The 21160-nt window shown below is 36.1% G+C and overlaps 1 protein-coding gene across 1 annotated transcript in view; it reads right to left on the bottom strand.

The window, feature by feature from the left end:
- The window catches only part of LOC124615788 (pachytene checkpoint protein 2 homolog), a 30742-nt gene extending 27155 nt beyond the window's left edge, over window positions 1-3587 (bottom strand). Inside the window, exons 1-3 of the mRNA XM_047143906.1 lie at window positions 3438-3587; window positions 2221-2377; window positions 1876-2064 (exon numbers count right to left, since the gene is read on the bottom strand). Coding sequence (XP_046999862.1) covers window positions 1876-2064; window positions 2221-2377; window positions 3438-3481 — 390 coding nt within the window. The 5' untranslated portion in view covers window positions 3482-3587. The remainder of the gene's footprint in view (window positions 1-1875; window positions 2065-2220; window positions 2378-3437) is intronic.
- Window positions 3588-21160: the final 17573 nt, after the last annotated feature.

Below are 21160 nucleotides of genomic sequence, written 5' to 3'. Positions count from 1 at the left end.
TCTTCTGGTGACAATATCCTCCTGAGTTCTCTCTGGCCAGAGACCCAAATGGAGGGCTATTTTACCTCTGGAATCATTTATCCAAGAAGATGCCATTAACATCAACACAGATAAGTCAATCAAAATTTATGGGACAACCCGTCTGTTTTAACCCATGACATACCTGTGTTGTGTCATTTTATGGTGGTGCATTGTACCTCAAATGGAACATCTTTGCAGAAGGTGTGTAGGAGTATGCAGTGGCACACTCTAGTGTGGGATGCTTATGTTTCTAAATTGTCTGTGAGTGGTGTGAATGATGTATTGGACTTCTTGAATAGTGTTTGTTAGAATATTGGAAGAGTCTGTGGCAGTTTGTTAGTAAGTTATTTTCATGATGGCAGTTATGGGCAACAGACTTATTTTTGGGTTTGGAAGTATTAGCACATTATGTTGTTTATCATAGGAAATTTAATTTTATATCTTAGTTTTTGCTATCACTAGATTGCTGAATTTGTGTGTCAGCTGAATTTGGTTTATAAGTATGTTTCTTATGATTTTTTTTATTGTAGTGTATATGAGAGTTCATGTGTGTTTCTTGTGTACAGAAATTGGTATTAATGATATTTACAACATTTTGGGTAGTGTTGCTAAATGTTGGTAATCATTTTGGATTGTGATTAGCAGATATCATGGAGTCTGTTTTACCTACATTGGTGAGGTTAGATTCTCAGTGTTAGTTATGTGGGAAAGTTTTAGTTATGTAGTACTCCAGACTTTGTTTTAGATATATAGGTCAAGTGAAATATTACATACTGGATTTGTCAAGTTGTACGTAGTTTAGTGTGTGCCGTAGATTTTGCTTCAGCAATATAGGTCAAGTGAAATATCCAGTAGTGGAGTTACAATTATGTGTGTGTTCAACATATAGTCAAGTGAACCTTCCGAAACTATATTTTTTTTTGTGCTAGTTCACAATATTGTGGACTTCAAATGAGCTGTGAAATTTCTGATATTTTTTTTTTTTTTTTTTTTTTTTTTTAAATTGTGGTCTTACTGACTCCTGAGGATTATGTTTGCTCGATTTTTGCATTAGTAATTGCTCTGGTATGTCCATTTAGTTTGTCCTACCCAAAAACCCCTAATTCCCATGGCTGTCCCATTAGTTTCATATTATTTCTACAGTTAAATATTTTTAATATTATCTGCTTTTGTACAGGTGTGTAATGAGCAATGTCATGGGTGCCATATTGTAGGTCTATAAGGTTGAAATAGGCCCACCATCTTGATGACATCATGGGTGAAAGCCAATGTATGTACTGCAAACTTCGGTTTTGCGAAACTTAGAACACACTTAGCTGTCCCCAGCAAATATAACGGATGCAGTGACCCCTTGCTGTCAGTCATGTCACTATACCCACCAAGCATGGTCATGTTGACTTATGTTATATGGCCAGATCAGCTGTCATACGGACTGTAGCACCTGTTAGTACAGCTGGTTGTCTTCAGAAACTATGTTTTAATTGAGCCTCTCCACTGTTACCCCTGTCGTGTGATTGCATCTATGGTGCAGCAACCTGTATCATGGAGGCAGGCAGGCAACTCACCTCAACCTGGTAGGACCCCTGGATAATAGGGAAAATACTCAACACATAATTGTTTATTTACTTACATTTTCCGCTGTAAAAAACGCAACTGTGCACTACATTACTTAATTACAAAAAATTGTTCTGTATCTTTTTCCCTGAAATTGATCCATGTATATCCCATCCAAGGATTTTTAAAAAAAGGTCAGTGTAAATTCTAACGTGTGAAAAGAGAGCAGTGAAATAGGCTACTAAATCGAAATATGAAAGAGGTTGCAAATTATTAAAATAGGAACTTCTCATTACTTACATTTTCTTTGATTGCAGAATCATAAACAAGGCTTTCCCATAATCCTGCAAATTCAGTTGTAGGAAGAATACAATGAAGGGCAAATGGCACTTCTTTATCTCCCTCACCGTCCATGGTTTCCAGCTGAGAGCCATATGGATCAAGAGTATAGACATGGTAACAGAGGTCAACATCATTTGCTTCTAGACACTGAAAGTAAACTAAACATTACCATGAATCAATTTACTCCACATATTCCAAATAAAATATCCATCTTTCATACAGATATTAGCAACAGTTCCTTTACATACAATGTAAAAAATCCTTATATTTCATATGCAACTGGAAAAGTTGGAAATCAGTTACCTGTGGGGCTTCATCATTTATTTCACATATCTTTACTGTCTGTACATGTTCAGAAAGGAAAGGATCATCAAAACTGTTTATAATGGATCCCTGTATCAGTTTGCAAGTTTTTGCAAACTTAGAAACAAATTCTAATACCACATCTCTTGGTGCATTACTGTAATAAAACGAGTTATTAGTTTTAAAAGAAATACTGTGAAATTTGGATCTAGAAACTCAATTACAGCATAGGTGCCAGGTAAGGCTTTTATTTCATGACAATATACCAATCTACCTACCAGATACTGGTTAGATGCGGCAGTTACAAAACATCTAGTTCAATCGAAAATGTCCCTAACATGAAGCAAATTCATCTGTAGTGAGAAAGCTATTCATAGTTTTGCTGAAGAAATGTAATACTAAGTTCTACTATAATGTGAACAGCTAAAGCGCATTCAGGATCATTGTAGCCTGAGTACATTTGCCAACATCATTCAGCTTAAAGACAATCTTGACGTACCTTATAAAAAACATTGCTGCTTTTCAAATACAACACAGTGCGGGTATTCATTACAGCCATAATCGTAAGTCACAAGAGAAATCACAGAGAATCATATATTGTATTTATATGTCGAAGTCTTCGGATAAGAATCTATCCAATTAGAATGGCCAGGTTGATAATAACCACAGTCATTTTAGTTTCTTTAACAAACCACACTCTAAGGAATTAATTTCTATTTCTGCACTTTCATTTTGAAACCCCCATACCACTAAACGCCTGTTGTTTTTCTTTGGGACAAATGTGACAGCTGACAATGTTAATGTCTCTACATTAAGTAACTCACTAGATAAACTAATGTTTTTGACTCTCCTTAAGTCTAAGACATCCAACTTCCTTTTGCGATATAAACTTTATTACAGTACACTCTCGAAATCCTTTTCATCACATTGCTACGAAATAAACGATTAAGTGAAATCTACACGAACTGTTTGCACTGCAGATACCTACTGTAAATAGCTTTCTAAGTGTGCTGCAGATCATGCAACTGCACTTCTGTGATAGTTTCATATATTCCCTTGCAGAATATTTTCGGAAATTACCACAATAATGCACATATATTAATGCACTTTTCAAAAACACGGCTGATCCCAGAAAGACGTGTGTAGTAATTCGAGCCAACATAATTCTTCACAGTTTGTCTATTACGCATATAACATAAAAATTAACATAAATTTACCTCTCCAAGCGTTGGTTTATTTCAATATGTACGATCCGTTTCATATCTCAAATAAATATCATTCACTTTCGTGAACCACTACAAAGTACAAACACAAACACACAAATCACAATTCAAAACTTGCCACCACAACATTGATTGATTCCCTACAGGTTGTCCAACGTAACAATGTCAGAGTTTGTCCAAAGAGGCCTCCACTAAAATACACTTCCGTCACGTTCGATTCATATTGGACGTCAACGAAACGGAAGGGAAGAAACGTCAACGTCAAGTAACACAAAAACGCCAACCTCAACATAGCAGCACTTCGCTCAGTTCGATGATTAATGGTGATAGTGAGTTATGCTATACCATCCATGATACAAAAAAGACAGAATATGGTATTAAAATATGTGTGTAAGATGGTTGCGAGTATAGACTTCCTGATAAACGGCTGCATAAATAATGCCGATTTCTTGTGTCTAAATTTCCTATGTAAAGTGGGGTGGAAAAGTGGTAAAATGTATAAATACGTGCTCTTTTAAGCGTAAGTGGGCGTACTTATAATGGATAAAAACTCTGACACAGTGAACTCAGTTTATGACAGTGGCAATAATTATTGTAGTCCATGTGATCCTGTAACAGGTAAATATAGTACCAGTCTTAAACAGCTCATTTCAAAAATGTGTTCAGCGATATAATACGAGCAAACGATCGAAACAGCGATAGATAGCCTCATAAAATCTGGAGCAATGAACTTTTAAGTGAAAAATAACAGGTTTATTAGGTCAAAAGAGTTCGCCGTGTGAAACACTCTTCTTATGCCCTTAACCCAAAACTTTGAATAGATTCATAAGAGCGTCAGGAAGGGGCAAGGGATAATTAGTGTTCACAGATATTAGTGACTAATAAAGAAAGAAATCTTAACTGCAGACATTAAACGTGATCTAAGAGACAGAAATAATCGCATATTCAGAAACTATGAATATGAAAATGTTAAAGTGAAAGTAAGTCCAATAACGAAACCAGATTCACGCATATGGAGCTGTAGCTGTTAGATCCGAATGACGCTTAGCACAATGAAAGTGGACAAGCTGTGACAAGATTTCTAAAATGTACCCCACTGAGAAACTCAGAAATGAACTTGTTTTTAGTAAGCAACCCACGAAAATATGAGGCACTGAGCTCCATAAGGGCCTAAAGCACACAGTCATCGATTTTGATTTTGTAGTGCATATGTATGCTCCTGACATATGTTGATCTTATGGCGAACCAGCTTTATCTGTATCTGTAGCTCCACATTGTATATGAGAGCATTCATGAAAAGCTGTCTCATCAATTTCTCCATTATATATTTCCATGTGAGCCTAAGGCATAGTTTTGTTGCTTTGCACTGCTCCATTGTTATCTAAGAATGACAATATAATTTAATGTTTATATCATGTACGCAGTAGTGGTACTTCATATTTCGAGGTGAACTTCAAGCCACAGAATGCTCTTAATGAAAATAATGACAACTATTACCACGAATTTTTGGAACAGGTCACAACTGTATGTGTGGTTCAGTTATCTGTTCTTTCAATCCTGATTTTAGTTTCATATTACATAATTACAAATTTTACAACTATTGTCACTATCTTACAAATATAAATTTTGTAAATTAACATCAATAATAAGTATAATCTTAAATATTAATTATGATTTCATAACATAAAATGGGTAAATCAATTTTTTCTTAGGAATTATGGGCTGTTGAGACTTGGTTAAAAAAGGTCGACCTATGAGGCTGGAGTTCTGTCTATAAATTTGATACTCACAAACATCAGTTTTTCTCAAAACTTTGTTTCTGTGCTTAGGGCTCTTATGGTTCTCATTGCCTCAAATGGTCTAGTGAAAAAGTCATGTATCAACACAGAGATAATTACAATTAATAGGGGATTCAAGAAAGTATGCAGTAGCATGGCAAATGAAAGAATTATACAAGTAACATTATCACTGTGGGATCATTTTACAAAGCATGGGCTTCATAGGAATGGGGAAGGAAAAAGGTATATGTGTATTGGAATCGTTGACTTCAGAATAAGATTCAAAGTGTATTTTATTGTTCTTTGAACTGCAGACACATCGTTTGTATGAGTATGCGATGTCTGTTATTTCAGACATGTCTGAAAAAAGAGACATCACACAGTCGTATAATTGAGTCGCCTCAGTAGGCTGTAAATACACCATCTTCAGTTCGAATGCACAATCATGTTCATCCTCCTGTGGGAATATAAAAGTAGCAAGCACGGGGAACATGGATGGGGACTGCAGATAGGTGGCACTATATGGGAATGTAGGTTGGGCAAGGCACATACCGAGATAGTATAGCAATAAACAATGTGTTTGGGTGACAGTGGTTAACCCAACTGCCTGGTAAGCAGTAGATAGCGTGTTCAAATCCCAGTGCAGCACACATTTCATTTTACTATAGCCAATCCTGCACTAAGTCCCAGTGCACCTGACATCATGAGTTGCTTCCCTTTCCTTTCCTTTCTCCCCTCCTCTTCCTTCAATTTACATTATATCTTATCATTGTTACATTTACTCTTTGTCTTTATTTTTTGAGAGTTAATTGTTTATTCACATTTTTGTCAAAGTGCGTTTTCCTAACTGTGTGAAATAAAGCAGTCAAACCGAGTATTACTGACTCATTAGATCAATACTATTAAATAATGGAGCATTACTACAGTTAGGTGAGCCCTGGAATACTGAAGAGCACAGAGACTACAGGGAACCTGAAAAGCCAAACAGTGAGTTCATGTCAAAACGAATGTCAGAAGGGTTCTAACAACAATGCAGCTGTTACAGCTGCAAGGAGATCTGCAAAAGCAAGTAGACCATCTTCAGTCTCAAGCTGGGACATGAGAGGACATGAAATTATCTCCTCAAACGACAAAATGGGCGACCTATTTGCTCGACGAGCCTAACACAGTTTCTAACCCACAAATAAAAGTGCACATTCCTAATTTACTGCAGGACAAATTAAAGTTGTGGTTCACAATAATTGACTTAGCATTTCTGCAAAACAGTGTTACCAGTGACCACTTGTGATTTGCTGGGACAGTCAAGAGTTTATATGCCTGTGCAGTAGCTATGATCTTATATTGAAGTCACCCTCAGAACAAGAATATTTACATTAGAGAAATTCGCTGGTCAGCAGAATGTGCAAATTATTAGATCGACACATGTAGCTGATAATAAATAGTGAGCATATTGGCGACAGAACACAATTGGAGTTCTGGCGGCAACTGAGGAGCACAATTGGAGAAGTGGCCTTATACAACGTTACGCTGTGTCACATATAGTTGACGTAGCTACCACTACTGGCAAAAATATCCATGGCGGCGCTTGAGAGAAGTGACATCAATTCCATACTTGCATTAGCAGACAAAGAGTACACAATACTAGATCAAGCAAGCACTTCGGTAGTAATGCAAATAGCCAATGACATCAACTCTGGGAAGGCAGGTGCTATTGGGGAGCAGCAGCAAATAAACATTAGTGAACCGCTTAGAAGCTTACAATATCAAGTAGATGAGCTACAGAAACAATTATCAGTGCTGACAACTGAGAAGTGGACCCACGCCAGATGAAACGAAGAAGAAAGGCATTCATCTGTTCAGAAGAAGCAAGAAGATTGGCAAATGGCACAGTGTGCTGATATCACTGGCAGATTGGTGATCAGGTCACAAGATGCACATCTCCCTGTGCGAACCTAAATGGCCTCGCATGCTGGTAATAGGTACAACAATACGCAGAATTCTGCAAGAGTGCCAAGTTAAAAATAAAAGAAATGACACAAGTCAAGTGATATCAAACTCTCAAGGAAAGTTAATCAAGCCACACTGTTCAAGACTTCCTAGTAATTAAAGATGGCTCTATCAAGCAACCAAAGAACCAAGCATGCTTGCTTATATTATTGCACTGGTTGTATATAAGGGACAAAAAAAGAAATCGTTGGTATGATCAACTTGGGTTTGAAGTAAGCACACTGCCACTTGGCCAGGATGGGAACGCAATGGTAGCCATGCCTACCCAAATTAAGGTAGCCACCAATTTACAGACTTTTTTAACCCCTGGATATCTCATTTTGGCTGTCCACCTCACCTCACTATGTGTCAATGACAGCAGCTCAAGTCGACACTGTTCCTTGACATGTCTAAGTTGTGTGGTTTTCAACACCTTCATACAACCAGCTACCACTTGGTAGGCAACATGATGGTAGAGTGCTGGCATACAACATTAAAAGCTTCACATTAGGACGCACACGTTCCCACTGGTTTTACTGGGCCTCTGAACAGTGTGTCATTGAGACATTGGTGCATCAACAGCAGAGATGATTTATGGAGAAACATTATGCCTATGATTGGAGTTTTTTTTTTCCAACACATCAGCTACCTGTGGAGATAGAATTGCCATGTTTTCTGCAGCAAATCAAAGTCCAGATAGCCGATATACGATCTTCATCAGATGCTTTTGTACACAAAGATATTAAGTGGTGCTCTCACATAATATTAAGAACTGATACAGTGTGCCCACCGTTGCAATCATCATAATCTGGACCGTTCAGAGTTTCAAAGTGTGAAGAGCATACAGTGCAGATAATTTGTAATGACTGGTTACTGATGGTGTCATTTGAACAAATGAAATTGCATCACCGAACACCCCTGTAAAACATCAAGAAAGGATGAACTCTGTGTTAGTGAATTTGAGTCAAACTGGTGAAGGGGCTGGCCATACGACCACAGTGTCATCCTCACCACAACACACAAGCCTGCAAGAAACACTGGCCAATGCCTGCAGTCTGGACGAGAGCAGTCCAACAAGTAGGTTACCAGGAGTACGTATATGTTCTGGGAGTTCCAGTCTACCATCAGGGGGGTATGTGGGAATCATTGACTTAGATTTAAGATTCAAAGAGTATTTTATTGTTCTTTGGACTGCAGACGTAAACAAATATTCGCAGCTCTGCCCAGTAGAAGACAGTGCAAAAACCTGTAGGGTGCACGTAAGTAAGCTTTGTCAACGAAGTAATGAACAAGAAACATTCGCAGCAAAACGGCATAATACCAAAAACAGCAAAAGTAGCCGCAGTGTGAATGTTAGCAAGTTTCATGAACAAAGTAGCGATCAGGAAACATATGCAGTGAAACATAATAGTGCTAATAAATATCAAAAAGAAATTCAAACAGGAGTGAAACAGTGTGATGGTCAAAGTTTAGTACGTAAAACCTGTAAAATTACCTTATTGAGTGATAGCCAAGGTCGTAATGTTTCAAGTTACCTTAATGAAAACGTAGATCTCGAGTGTCTGGGGTATGTGTATCCTTCAGCAGAAGCCAAGGATGTCTTGCAAAACACTAACAAAAAGGCTTCTGAAGCTGATGTCGTCGTAATTATGACTGGAACAAATGACATAGCGAAAAACAACAGCGCGAACTTAATAAAAGGTTTAAGAAGCACATTACCAAGTATCACATCAAAAAGAGTGTTTGTTGTCGATGTTCCATTTAGATATGATCTTACAAAACGATCCTGCGTAAATCGCGAGGTATTGGACGTAAACAAACGGCTATATCACCTGTGTTCGAAATTCAAAAATGCCACAATCATTAAAGCTAGCGAGTTTGACAGGGAGTGCTATACACGACAAGGATTCCACCTCAACAACCAAGGAAGAAGACTAATCTTGAAACTGATTACCAAAACTGTGAGTAAAGAAATGGCCACCTTAACAGTAATACCGCTGGACCAGGGAAACCTGTAAAACCTGCTGGTCTGTCTGGAAAAATATTAACAGATATGCTCCAGCAGGATCAAAATAACCTTCAAACCATTCACTCTGAGTCCAGGAAAGTAGATGCATCCAAACGTTGTCAAAATGGGGCCTGGCTACCAGCAGTAGACTTACAAACAACTCAAGATATCAGCTGTATAGAAGTGCCCTTAAGAAGACAATCTGAACCCTCATCTTTACTGCCCAGGGTTAGCAAAAATAGTCTTCTGCTCTTACATATTAATATACAGTCTTTAAGAAAGAAGTTGGAAGAATTGCAGTACTGGTTAGAAACTTCCAACTGTGGTATACTTAGTGTAAATGAGCACTGGCTATATTCATCAGAAATTGATCTCAATATTCCATTTGGTTACTCCTTAGCTAGTAGTTACTGCAGATCAACAATTGGACATGGGGGTGTTGCAATATATATTAAGAATAGTCTAAATCTACAATACTTTACTATTGATGTCACAGACCTGTGTATAGACACCATCTTTGAGGCTGCAGTTGTACATATACCTAAACATAATATTACTGTTGCATCTGTATATCGCACACCATCTTCTAGTGAATATGAATTTATGATAAATTTAAAAAAACTGTTAGTCTTACTAACTAAGCCTAAATATAAATACCAAAGAATCTTAATTTTTGGTGATATTAATATGGATATCAGGGTACAGAGTCATATCATATTGGAATTCTTGGATAGCCTAAGAGCGTTTGATTGCTATTGTCTAAATGATAAGCCTACAATATATAATGCATGCTTAGACAATATAATAAGTAATATCCGTGAAAATAATGTTGAAATTGGAGTAGTGAAGTTAGGTCTAGCTGACCATGATGGCTTATGGATTACAGTTCCAGTCAGCATTCCAGATGAACAACACAAAACTGTTAGACCTATGAATGAATGCAACATAAGAGAGTTTAGAACCAGATTAAGGTCAGTTAACTGGAATGACATCTTATACAAAGAAATGTGTGTGAATAACACAAGCAAATTATTTATAGAGGAAATTGCAAGAATATTTGATGAGTGTTGTCCCAGATTAGTAAAAAGACAGAATAATAACCGAGCTCATAAACCACAGAGACTAAATAATTGGTTTACGCCATACCTCAACAGCATCAGGATTATGCTTCTTATGTTTAAGTACAGATCTCATAACAGCGAGTACAAAGAGATGTACGTTAGAATAAGAAAAATTTATAGATCTGAAATAAGTTTGGCAAAACGTAGGGCGAATGATAACTATATTCTTAAATCCAGAAACAGCTGTAAAGCTGCCTGGGAAGTAATTAAAAGTGAAATAAATAGACCAACGACTCAACTAGCTATACCCATAGCCCCAGATATCCTAAACTCACACTTTGTTAACTTCAGTTTACAACAAGATTTGTCTCCCCTCAACGCCATGCTTGATGCTAAAACTCTTTTAGGTTCAAATAAGAATGTGGTCCATAAATTCTGCTGGGCAACAGTAACTGAAAATGATGTTAGCAAAGCAATAGGCAAACTAAGTAGTTCCAGAGCAGAGGACTTCTATGGTCTGTCAAACTTTGTCATAAAGAAGATATCAAGTGATCTTCTGCCCCCTCTAACCACTCTCATTAATCATATATTACAGCAAGGGATTTTCCCCAACTGTCTGAAAATAGCAGTAACTATTCCCATATTTAAGAAAGGAGATAAATCAAATCCAAGTAACTATCGCCCTATCTCATTAATCCCAATAATATCTAAAATAATCGAAGACTGTGTTCACCAACAAATGAATCACTATTTTGAGAGGAATAATTTGTTAAATAACTCACAGTATGGATTCAGGTCTAAACTATCCACAGTTAAAGCAGTTGAAAATATTGTTAGTGATGTATATGATGGCTTTGAAAATAAATTAATCTCATGTGCTACTCTTCTAGACCTGAGTAAAGCATTTGACACTGTATCTCATAGTTCTTTGATCATGAAATTAAGACACTACGGCATGGAAGAGGACACCCTGAAATTATTAGAATCCTACTTAAGCAACAGAGTACAATTTGTTAGTGTAAATGGGCAGCTGTCAAACCCACAAACAATAAAAAGAGGTGTGCCACAGGGCTCCATACTTGGGCCCTTCCTGTTTGTAGTGTATGTTAATGATATGCCACACTATTTACCCTGTAAAACAGTCCTCTATGCAGACGATACAACTTTTATCAAATCAGGACAGACTCTTGAATCTGTACGAGAAAAAAATATTTGAAAAATCAGTTCATTGGTTTAGTGCAAACTCCCTATTCATAAATGAAACAAAAACTGAGGAAATATTCTTTAATTTGAAGGTATCAAACAAAGAAAATAAATCCGTTAAACTGCTAGGAATGATGATTGACCAGAAACTTAGCTGGGATAAACATATCACATACGTCTGTTCTAAACTTGCACGTGCTATGTTCCTACTTTATAAGCTTAGGAGTAATGTCAGCCAAAACTTACTGCTGCATTCATATTTTGCTTATATCCACCCCCATCTTTCTTATGGTATTCTGCTTTGGGGAAATTCTCCCAGTTCAATATCAATTTTCAGATGGCAAAAAAAAGCTCTTCGATGTGTAGTGGGTTTATTTCCCAGGGATACATGCAGGGAACATTTCAAAAAACTTAACATCATGACAGTTCCTTGTTTGTACATCTATTATTGCTTACTAGACGTAAAAGAAAACATAGCTCAATATCCCCTTAGGTCATCTGTCCACACCCACAATACAAGATGAAACCACACAATTGATCTGCCATACTCTAGACTGTCTAAGGTACATAATAGCTATAAATATGTAGGCCTCGAACTGTTTAATAAATGGCTCTGAGCACTATGGGACTTAACATCTATGGTCATCAGTCCCCTAGAACTTAGAACTACTTAAACCTAACTAACCTAAGGACAGCACACAACACCCAGCCATCACGAGGCAGAGAAAATCCCTGACCCCGCCGGGAATCGAACCCGGGAACCCAGGCGTGGGAAGCAAGAACGCTACCGCACGACCACGAGATGCGGGCGAACTGTTTAATATGCTCCCTAAAATTGTACAAACAGTATCTAAAAGTAAATTTAAGACAACATTGGGTCAATGGCTCAAAGGTAAAGCATTTTACTAAGTTGATGAATTTAAAGATTGTAATATGGAAGATTTGCTGTTTTAACATAGAGAAAGGTACCTCTGCCTGTAGTAGGACCTAAATTTGTATCAATAGCTTAGGATAATGACATAGTGTTATTAACATGAATACTCCCTGCTTAATATAAATCTGTATAATGCTTTCCTTTTTATTGTAAAATTAATGATATATAAAATTCCAAATGTGTGCTATTGTACTACACTAAATTTCACATGATTTATATATACATTGTTATGAGAATATAACCATCTCTATACTGTAATTGAACTTATTGACGAAGCCCATTGTATAAGAAAATACTGAACGGCTAATAAAGATTCTTATTCTTATTGTTGTTATGTCTAATCTTTTCCATTATGTTCAGACAATTTCTTGTTTACCCACATTCTTGTCAAATTGTGTTTTCCTGACTGTGTGAAATAAAGCAGCTAAACAAAATGTCGCTGATTCATTGGGTCAGTATTACTATATAATTGAGTATTGTTACATGTGTGAAGATATCCTAAAAATATTCGGTGAGAACACCATCAAAAAGTCCCAAGTCATAGAGCTGCCAGCATACCATCCTCAGCACTAATTTCATTACCAGCAAGTGAGACGAATTTAAGGAAAAATCAGCAATCAGCCTCAGTGGCACCAGTAGTTGTAGAGAATGTACAATGTAGAAAATGACCAGAAGGTTAAAACAAACAAGAATAGAAAAACAAGATCATCCAGATCAGCAGACAAGGAAACTGAAACTACTGCTCTGTAGATAACTGCATCTTCAGTGGAAAGAAATGTAATGTCATTGATGGAAGAGGACATAACAGTAGGTGAACCAGCAGCACAGTTAACAGCATAGAGGGACCTACTCCTAAAGTGCAGTTGGACTTAAGGAAGGAAATGGACACATCAGAAACTAAGGACAAATCCACAAAAGCAAATGAACACCAGTAGCAGGACAACCAGACACAAAAGAAACTTCAGTTGCAGATGAAAATGGAGGAATAAGTGCAGGAGAGAGAATTTATTTAATTTATGAAAAAATGAATGAGATGTTACATTTTAAACTTCATGTTTAGAAAAAACTCAAATTTTATAGTTAATTATATAGATTTTTACCATGGTTTTTAATATCTTTGGAAAATTATAGAATGTCATACACCTGTAAGAATGGTCTGTATGCTGTGCAAAATTCATCAAATAATCTCTCTTACTTATGAAGAAAGTTGTACCTATGGCAACAAATGCAGCCAATACTAAGTGAAAAAATGATGAAATTTCACATGTAAAAAAAATATTTTGTTATGTTTTTGAACTTTCACTGCTATGAGTGTGAACTTTAAATTCTCTCTGGTCATACTGACAAAGTTTTATGAATTTATTTCTAAAAGTATAGACAGTGGAAATTGAAATGTCCTGTGGTGCCTCTCCTGCTCCAAGTTGGCCTGTTTGACATCCTGCCCCCTTTAACTTGTTATGTATATGTAACTGAGAAAACCCGTATCGTGGTCAATAGTTGATAAATGAATGTGAATATGAATTAAAGAAGTAGCAACATTATAGCTGATCAACGGCCATAGTAAATTAATAAAGTGAATTCTTGATAAAGGTTGTATGATAAATTTTCCACACTGCAAAGAAGTCAAAGAATAAAAAAAGTGTCATCCACACAACTCAGAACACAACATTAAAGGCTGATTCACACTAGATGTCAACATAACAACTCATCAGGCGATTTCACATTAGTGTTCGCACCAGATTTAACATCAGCAAGACATTAGTTCATTTAGCCTAGTAGTGAATTTATGAGACACCACTGGTAATACAAACGTCAGAATCTAGTATCAGGATCAAGAATCAAGCTGTGATAAAGATTACTGAGGCAAGTGAATGTGCCTTCTGGGACTTTTGCATAGCAACTGTCTGTACACAGTGATATTCATTGTCTAGAAGGCCTCCTCCAAGTGCATGAGGTGTAGATGGCTTATAATTATCTGGTATCTTCTGGAAGACATCTCGCCACTATATGGTTTCTAACAGTGGAAATGGTACATGTGATGCACACATGCTGTCTCAGTAATCCCTACAACTCAACCTTCATAATTCCACATTATACTCACTTTCTTTCCAGTAATTATCCCATTGAAGGGGGTCAGTTTTATTGTTTTTTTTTTTTTTTTTTTTTGCAGAATTATTATTTTTTAACTTTATGGTTGGATGCCCTTCCTCTAACCACAATGGTCAAATAATTACGCTAAGAGAGTTATGTTTGTCATCTGTCTGTGATCATATAAATTCTATCCTGTTTGTAATGTGTATGAACTGTTTGTAAGTCATATTTTCTGAGACAAAGGTTTTGGTTTATACTGGAAAACTGGCTAAAAACTGTACTCAGCCTGGATATTGTAAAAGAATAAGTTCATTAATCCACCCTGCAGATTCAGCTCAGGTCTAGTTCACCCTCTGTATCACAAACTACTGCACTGGGCGCTTAGGCAGTAACGAGCCTGCACCCTTCAGTATGTTAACAATCGACTGTGACACAAATGTACCTAACTTTTGGATAAGGTACCAAGTGCAAATAATATGGACTGACAGAATGCCAACATGTGTAGTACTGATCATTGTAACGATGAAAACAACATTGCACAAATAATGACCAGAAGGTAAACTGTGTATTGATTTCCATTAATATTGATTAGTTTACCGAATTTGCTACTAATTATGAAACTGGCATTTAGTGAAACTGTAATTGTTAAATGAAATATTATGGGCATCATTCCTTTCAAGGATAATAGTTATGAACTGACTGAAACTGAACTTAAGTGACAATTAATGAAACATATGTGGGCGACAATGGTCATTAGACAGATGGAAACGCAATTGGATTTACTGATTATCATTACATCGAACACTAGAATCTTCTGAAAGCAAAACTGACTTACTAACTACAGTACATGATGCAGTAATGATTGAGAAATGTGAACTTACGGTAATGTTGCTATCACTATATTTTCCTAACCAATTCTTTCTAATGATCAAAATTCATTACCAAGAAATACAATTGTTAACCACAAAATACATTGCAATTAGCTGCAATGAGACAAGCCAACACAGATAAACAAAATTCATGACTTGCGAGTAAAATCAATAAGTGGGTAAGATTAAATACTAGTAACACTTTTGACTCAGAGTATAGACTTTTATTACAGTTTGCCAGAATTAACGCTTTTGTTATTTAACAAACTTAATTATCAACAAATAACAAATCTAGTCAAAATATAAAACTGAAGTAATACTTTCAGTCAACTAGTAAAATTGACCTTTTCACTAGAAGAGCAAAATTTTGTTTTTTGTTTCAGGCAAATTCAAGAATTTTACATAAAAGCCTCTTTCTCTTTTAATATTGTGCCAATCAGTTATTATAGTGACAGGGAAAGGATAAATGATTCTACAACACTCATTAGCACCTGAAATGTTGTAGTTCTATTTTGAAATGGAGCTACTGTTGGCGAAACTTAATACTTTTGTGGCAACAAGTATTTAAGCAAAGACTGTTTTTCCAGTTATGAGCCAATTTTAATATAGTTTGCCCTGCAGTACTCTTCTTTTCTTAACCCTCCAGAAATATCTACTTGAATAATCATTGTACTGCAGCCTCCACAACTTCCTGCCTATTGCATCCACAATCTGCTGCTCTAAATTTTTCCACCACATCATCTACATACACTTATTTGTGTGTGTTCTCATAGTCACTTTGCATCTGACCACTTTCATTGTTAGCTTCTCACATTTAACTTGCTATCTCATGTACCACTGAAGCTAATACTATTCACACTATATCTCTGGATACAGTACAATTTAAGGACCCTGACATTTCCACTCTGCCTACTTACATCATTCACAAAAAAGATGATCAACAGTTTGGAAGAGAGTTGTTTCACATTATAGTTCAACTGAAAGTATATACATTAACGATAACAGAATGCTATAGAAAAATGCGAAAAGAAGTACTGTGTTGAGTGTGGATTATCGTTTCATTGATCTGTACTGATAAGAGCAAACTCACTGAAATGTTTAGATCATGAAAAACAGTTACCTGACTGTGTAATGTGTCATTTTTACCTGTAATAAATCTAATAACACACACATATCATTGCTTAACATTGCAAAGACAGAAAACGAACATATCACATGTTAAATTCATAACCGAAATAAGGTTATTTCAGAAAGTGTGTAACATTCTATCACATAATTGCACACCTATAATGATGTGCTATTAATGAAATCTTATTTTGAGTTATAGTAGTTGTATGTTTATTAACATGAACTGGCATATACATAAATCATAACTTCAAAATATCTAAATATTACTGTCACAAAAATTTACATGTGTAGTGTTTTCTTAATTACATTGTGGGGATATATTCATCTTAGCAAATATGTAATATTATTTACCATTTTTAATTAGCATCTTAAATTTTCATTAGTTGATTAGTTCATAAATCAGAAGTTATTAGTGTATGTCATAGCAACATTAAGTACATATTTATCCAGTCATAAAGTTTAGTGTCCACAAGTGTACAAGGAAAAGTATTTTTGTCCTCTGCAAAGAATTAGTCAGTCTTCTATCATGTATCTTCTAGTAATATAGTTTACACATTTATACATAATATTTCTAACAGTTAAACTTTTCTGTGAGAGAAAGTAAGTAGTTCAGTACTCTCTTATGCCCTTCCTCCACTGTTTCAACATTTCTGGATGAATAATAGCCGAGTCCCTTTTAACATTTTTCTCAGCCATTTCATTCACTTAGTGGGACCATTCACCACTTTGTTTTTGTCCTTTAAACTTCCATTATTTTGTATAACCTGCAGCTTGTATAAAAAGTCTTACCATATCAGAATTTATACTTCACATACATCACCAATTCCTTAAATTTATCAATTCTCATCCCTAATTTCCATAAAATTGAACTTATTTTGACAAAATACGACGACAATTAGGAAACATCTTGGCTTTGTATCTTCCATTGGTTGCATTACAACAAGGAAGTGTTTGTCTTTCGACTAAAATCTTTTCGTGGACCATCTTGTTAGAAAACATCATACAGCGAATTTATTCCCACATACTCATGAACATATTTTAAATATTTCGGTCACAGATACATAACACTACCTCTTACAAAAGTAGCTTATTTCTATTCCAGTACTGTTTCTGGTCTGTAATATTATGTGCACTCAATATCTGCCTGAAAATTGGCACAGTAGACAGAAAGCATTAGTGTGAGGAACACCGACAATCCCGAAAGGCCCATTATAAATTATCACACTCGATTTTGACGTGTTTTGACAAGTACCACATCTCTTACTTTGAACTTTGCTGGTTTTGGATCCTTTATGATTTCTTTTAAATCTTATTTCTGGATGTTTGTGTACTTTCCCCCTCAAGAATTGGTTCTCCTGGAAAATGGCTAGCTCTAGTCACCTTGGAAAGTCAGCTAATTTTTCCACTACACTTTTCAGTTTGGCATAGAATACAGTTTCACTCAGTGTGATCCTTGTGCTTCCATGTCATAAAGAATTAGATGTGACTGTTGTGGAAATATGTTCGAAAGTATCTACCTAGTTTATACAAGTAACATTTAGCAGGATTGCTCGAAGAGTGGTAAGCTAAGGTGTGTCTGATTTCTACCTCGTTCCTTTCCTCCCGTCGATCCAGACTTTGGAAGTAAATTGAGATTGTTATCAGGTAATATTGAATCTGGTATCCTAATTTTAATTAAGCACGACATTGTGCCCTGTTAAAATCTTTTGTTTTTTCAAAAAAAAAAAAAACAGACAATAGCTATGGCTTTCTTATTGGAAATAGTATAACTCCTCTTCTACTTACAAAGAGCTGTACTTTCTTTCTCCCTTCTCCATCATCTTGGAAAATGTGAACAGTTATACCATACCTGCATGAAGCACTTCCCAACATGTATAGTAAAGACAAATCATAGGGATGCAGAGATTGATCTTTCATGAGCTCTTCCTTTTGACTTTCTACTCAAAAACACTATTCTACTCTAGTAAATGATAATTTCACATCATTAAAAGCTTACATTTGCATGAATTTGTGACGGAAATTGCATAGTCCTAGATATACTTCCAACTGTTTTCTTTTTTTTGTGGAAGACAGGTTCTGAGTACTTCTATATTTTGTGGGACCTTAATTATTCGTGATATTGTTACAATGTGACCTAAAATTGCAATTATCCTTTTATAAATTTGCATTTCTTCATCAGTAATGTCATTCCACCAATTCTCAATGCATGAAAAACTTTTTTCATTAATTCACAATGTACTTCACGCTAAGAACTGCTATCAACAAATCATTGACATAGATCATACTTCTAATACTCAGTCCTTTCCCAGCATATCAAGAGTTCAGATGGATACTGATGCTAATGTTTTTGCCCCAAACGGGACAACTTTTTCCTGATAACAACCCCCTGTGAAGAGGAAAGCTGTAAAAATTCTCGGTTCTGGTTCCAAAGGTATTTATTTGCCAGTAAGTGCTAGTTAAATCTAAATTTGTCATTGACTGCACATTCTGAAATTTTTGCTACATCTCATATAAACATTCTGGATAATGTCTCTCATTTAACAACTTTGTTCAGAGTATGTTCATCTACCAAAATTCTAATTCCACCATGGCTTTTATCTACAACTATCAGTGGATTATTGTCCTGACTATTACATGTTTGATAATTTCCTACTTTCACATATGAAAGGAAGGATGGAAGATTAAGGTTTAATTTCCTGTCAACATTAAATTTGTTTGAGACAGAAGGCATGTTCAGAATGTTTCAAGTATGGGGAAGAAAATTGGTCATGCCCTTTCAAAGAAACCACCCCAGCATTTGCCTGGAGTGATTCAGGAAAACCATGGAAAAGCTACATCTGGATGGGCAAATGTGGGTTTGAGTTCACATCTTACCTAGTGTGAGTCCAGCATCTTAACCAGTGCGCCATCATACAGCCAATGTCTTTTTGCTCCACTTTTTTATTTAGAGGTATTTGATATAGATGCACATAAAATATTCATGTGATGCAGTCTTTATTTTATACATACGACTAATCCTAGTTTGTCTGAAAATACTTCTTTATTTTGAATCAAAATGCTGTATAAATCCTCTCATTGTTCTAATGATACATCTGAAACTTGGTGTACTATGTCTTCAAATTCGTTCTAAGGACAGAAATCGCATTTAGATTTTGAACATGGTAGCACTCTGTTATACATTAGGCACATTAAACAGTCTCAGTTTTGTGTGGTTGCTGTCATCTACTTCATTAACTTCATCAAAATTTGCTTCATCTTTTTCATTTCTTACTCAAGTTACTGTTCTTCTATTACAATCAATGACAGTTTTGTGTTTCAACATCCAATCCATTTCTACATTGAATTCTATACTCAAATGAACTACTGCTAAAAATTCATGCTCAAATGTAAATGTCTGATTGAGGAATATATGAAAACTTGTTTCTTAATAGGTTTACTACAAACTCTTGTATCACCTATGAGCTTCATGCCAACAACAGGTGTTTCAAATTCATTCAGTTCTGTTTCAACAATTTCATAAAACAACAAAGATGGAAAACTAATTTGATTCTGGCTTGCAGTGGTGTGGCCTGTCACCTGCATACAAATGTTTCGACTACCTTTATGCAATTTATTCTGCAGCTCACGCCTTCCCTGAAGAGATGAGTTATGTATATTGGCTACAAAAGGTATAATTAAAAAATTTAGCTACACTAAATATGCCAACAGCGTGCAAAGTGTGTCAGGTTCTAAGTCTAACTAAGATACCACAAAAGCAAAAATCTTTGCATGAAAACTGATATATACAGGGTGATTGTAATTAAAGTTAAGCTTTCAAAACCATTGGCCAGAAAGACGTCAAATTGCAACGGAATATTATCAGAGAAGGGGAAAACGTATGGCAGAAGCAAAAAACGTGTGAAAATTGATCAATAGATGCCACTGTATGTGTCAGAATACGTAAATGAAGACACCTGTCATGCGCCCAACCCACTAAAGTTGGTATAAACACGCCAGGTACATGACGTTTCCTACTTTAGCGTCTGCGACATTCGCCACGACTGTCTCAATGCAAGATCACGCTCTGCTTGTTAAGCTGAATTACAAGAATGATGACTGTGCGCACATCACTCTGCAGACGTTCCAGACACTGAAAGGTTTGAAGAAGGGTGTTGGTCTGCGGTGAGTCTGGAGAAAATGATTCGGAAATCCGAAAAAATGGGTTCTTTTAGTGGGCAACCTGATAGAGGGGGGAAAGGAATTGATCCGACATCAGTGGAAGCAGTGGTCACAACAATGCAGGTGCAGACAAGTGACTGTGCGCAATCGTGTAAAGCATGGAGAATTGACCGAACATTGGACATACCCATGAGCATGGTGTGTAAAATCCTATGAAACATCCTTTTCTGCTATCCATTCAAAATGGCCCATAAGCACGAGTTGCTTCCTGTTGACCTACCAGTAAGAGAGACCTTTGCTTTAGAATTTCTTGTCTTCATAGAAGTAGACAATGATTGGCCATGGAAGATTTTGTGGACAAACGAAGCCCACTTCCATGTGACAGGATATGTAAATACACAGAGTTGTCGAATAAGGGCAACAGAAATTCCACACACAAATTAACCAATGCCACTTCATCCTGAAAAGGTCACTGTGTGGTGCAGGTTCATGGCATCACTT

The sequence above is a fragment of the Schistocerca americana genome, chromosome 5 (assembly GCF_021461395.2).
Source record: "Schistocerca americana isolate TAMUIC-IGC-003095 chromosome 5, iqSchAmer2.1, whole genome shotgun sequence".
Lineage (NCBI taxonomy): Eukaryota > Metazoa > Arthropoda > Insecta > Orthoptera > Acrididae > Schistocerca > Schistocerca americana.
The sequence above is the reverse complement of the archived record's forward strand: the minus strand, read 5'-3'. Positions and strand labels throughout refer to the sequence as shown.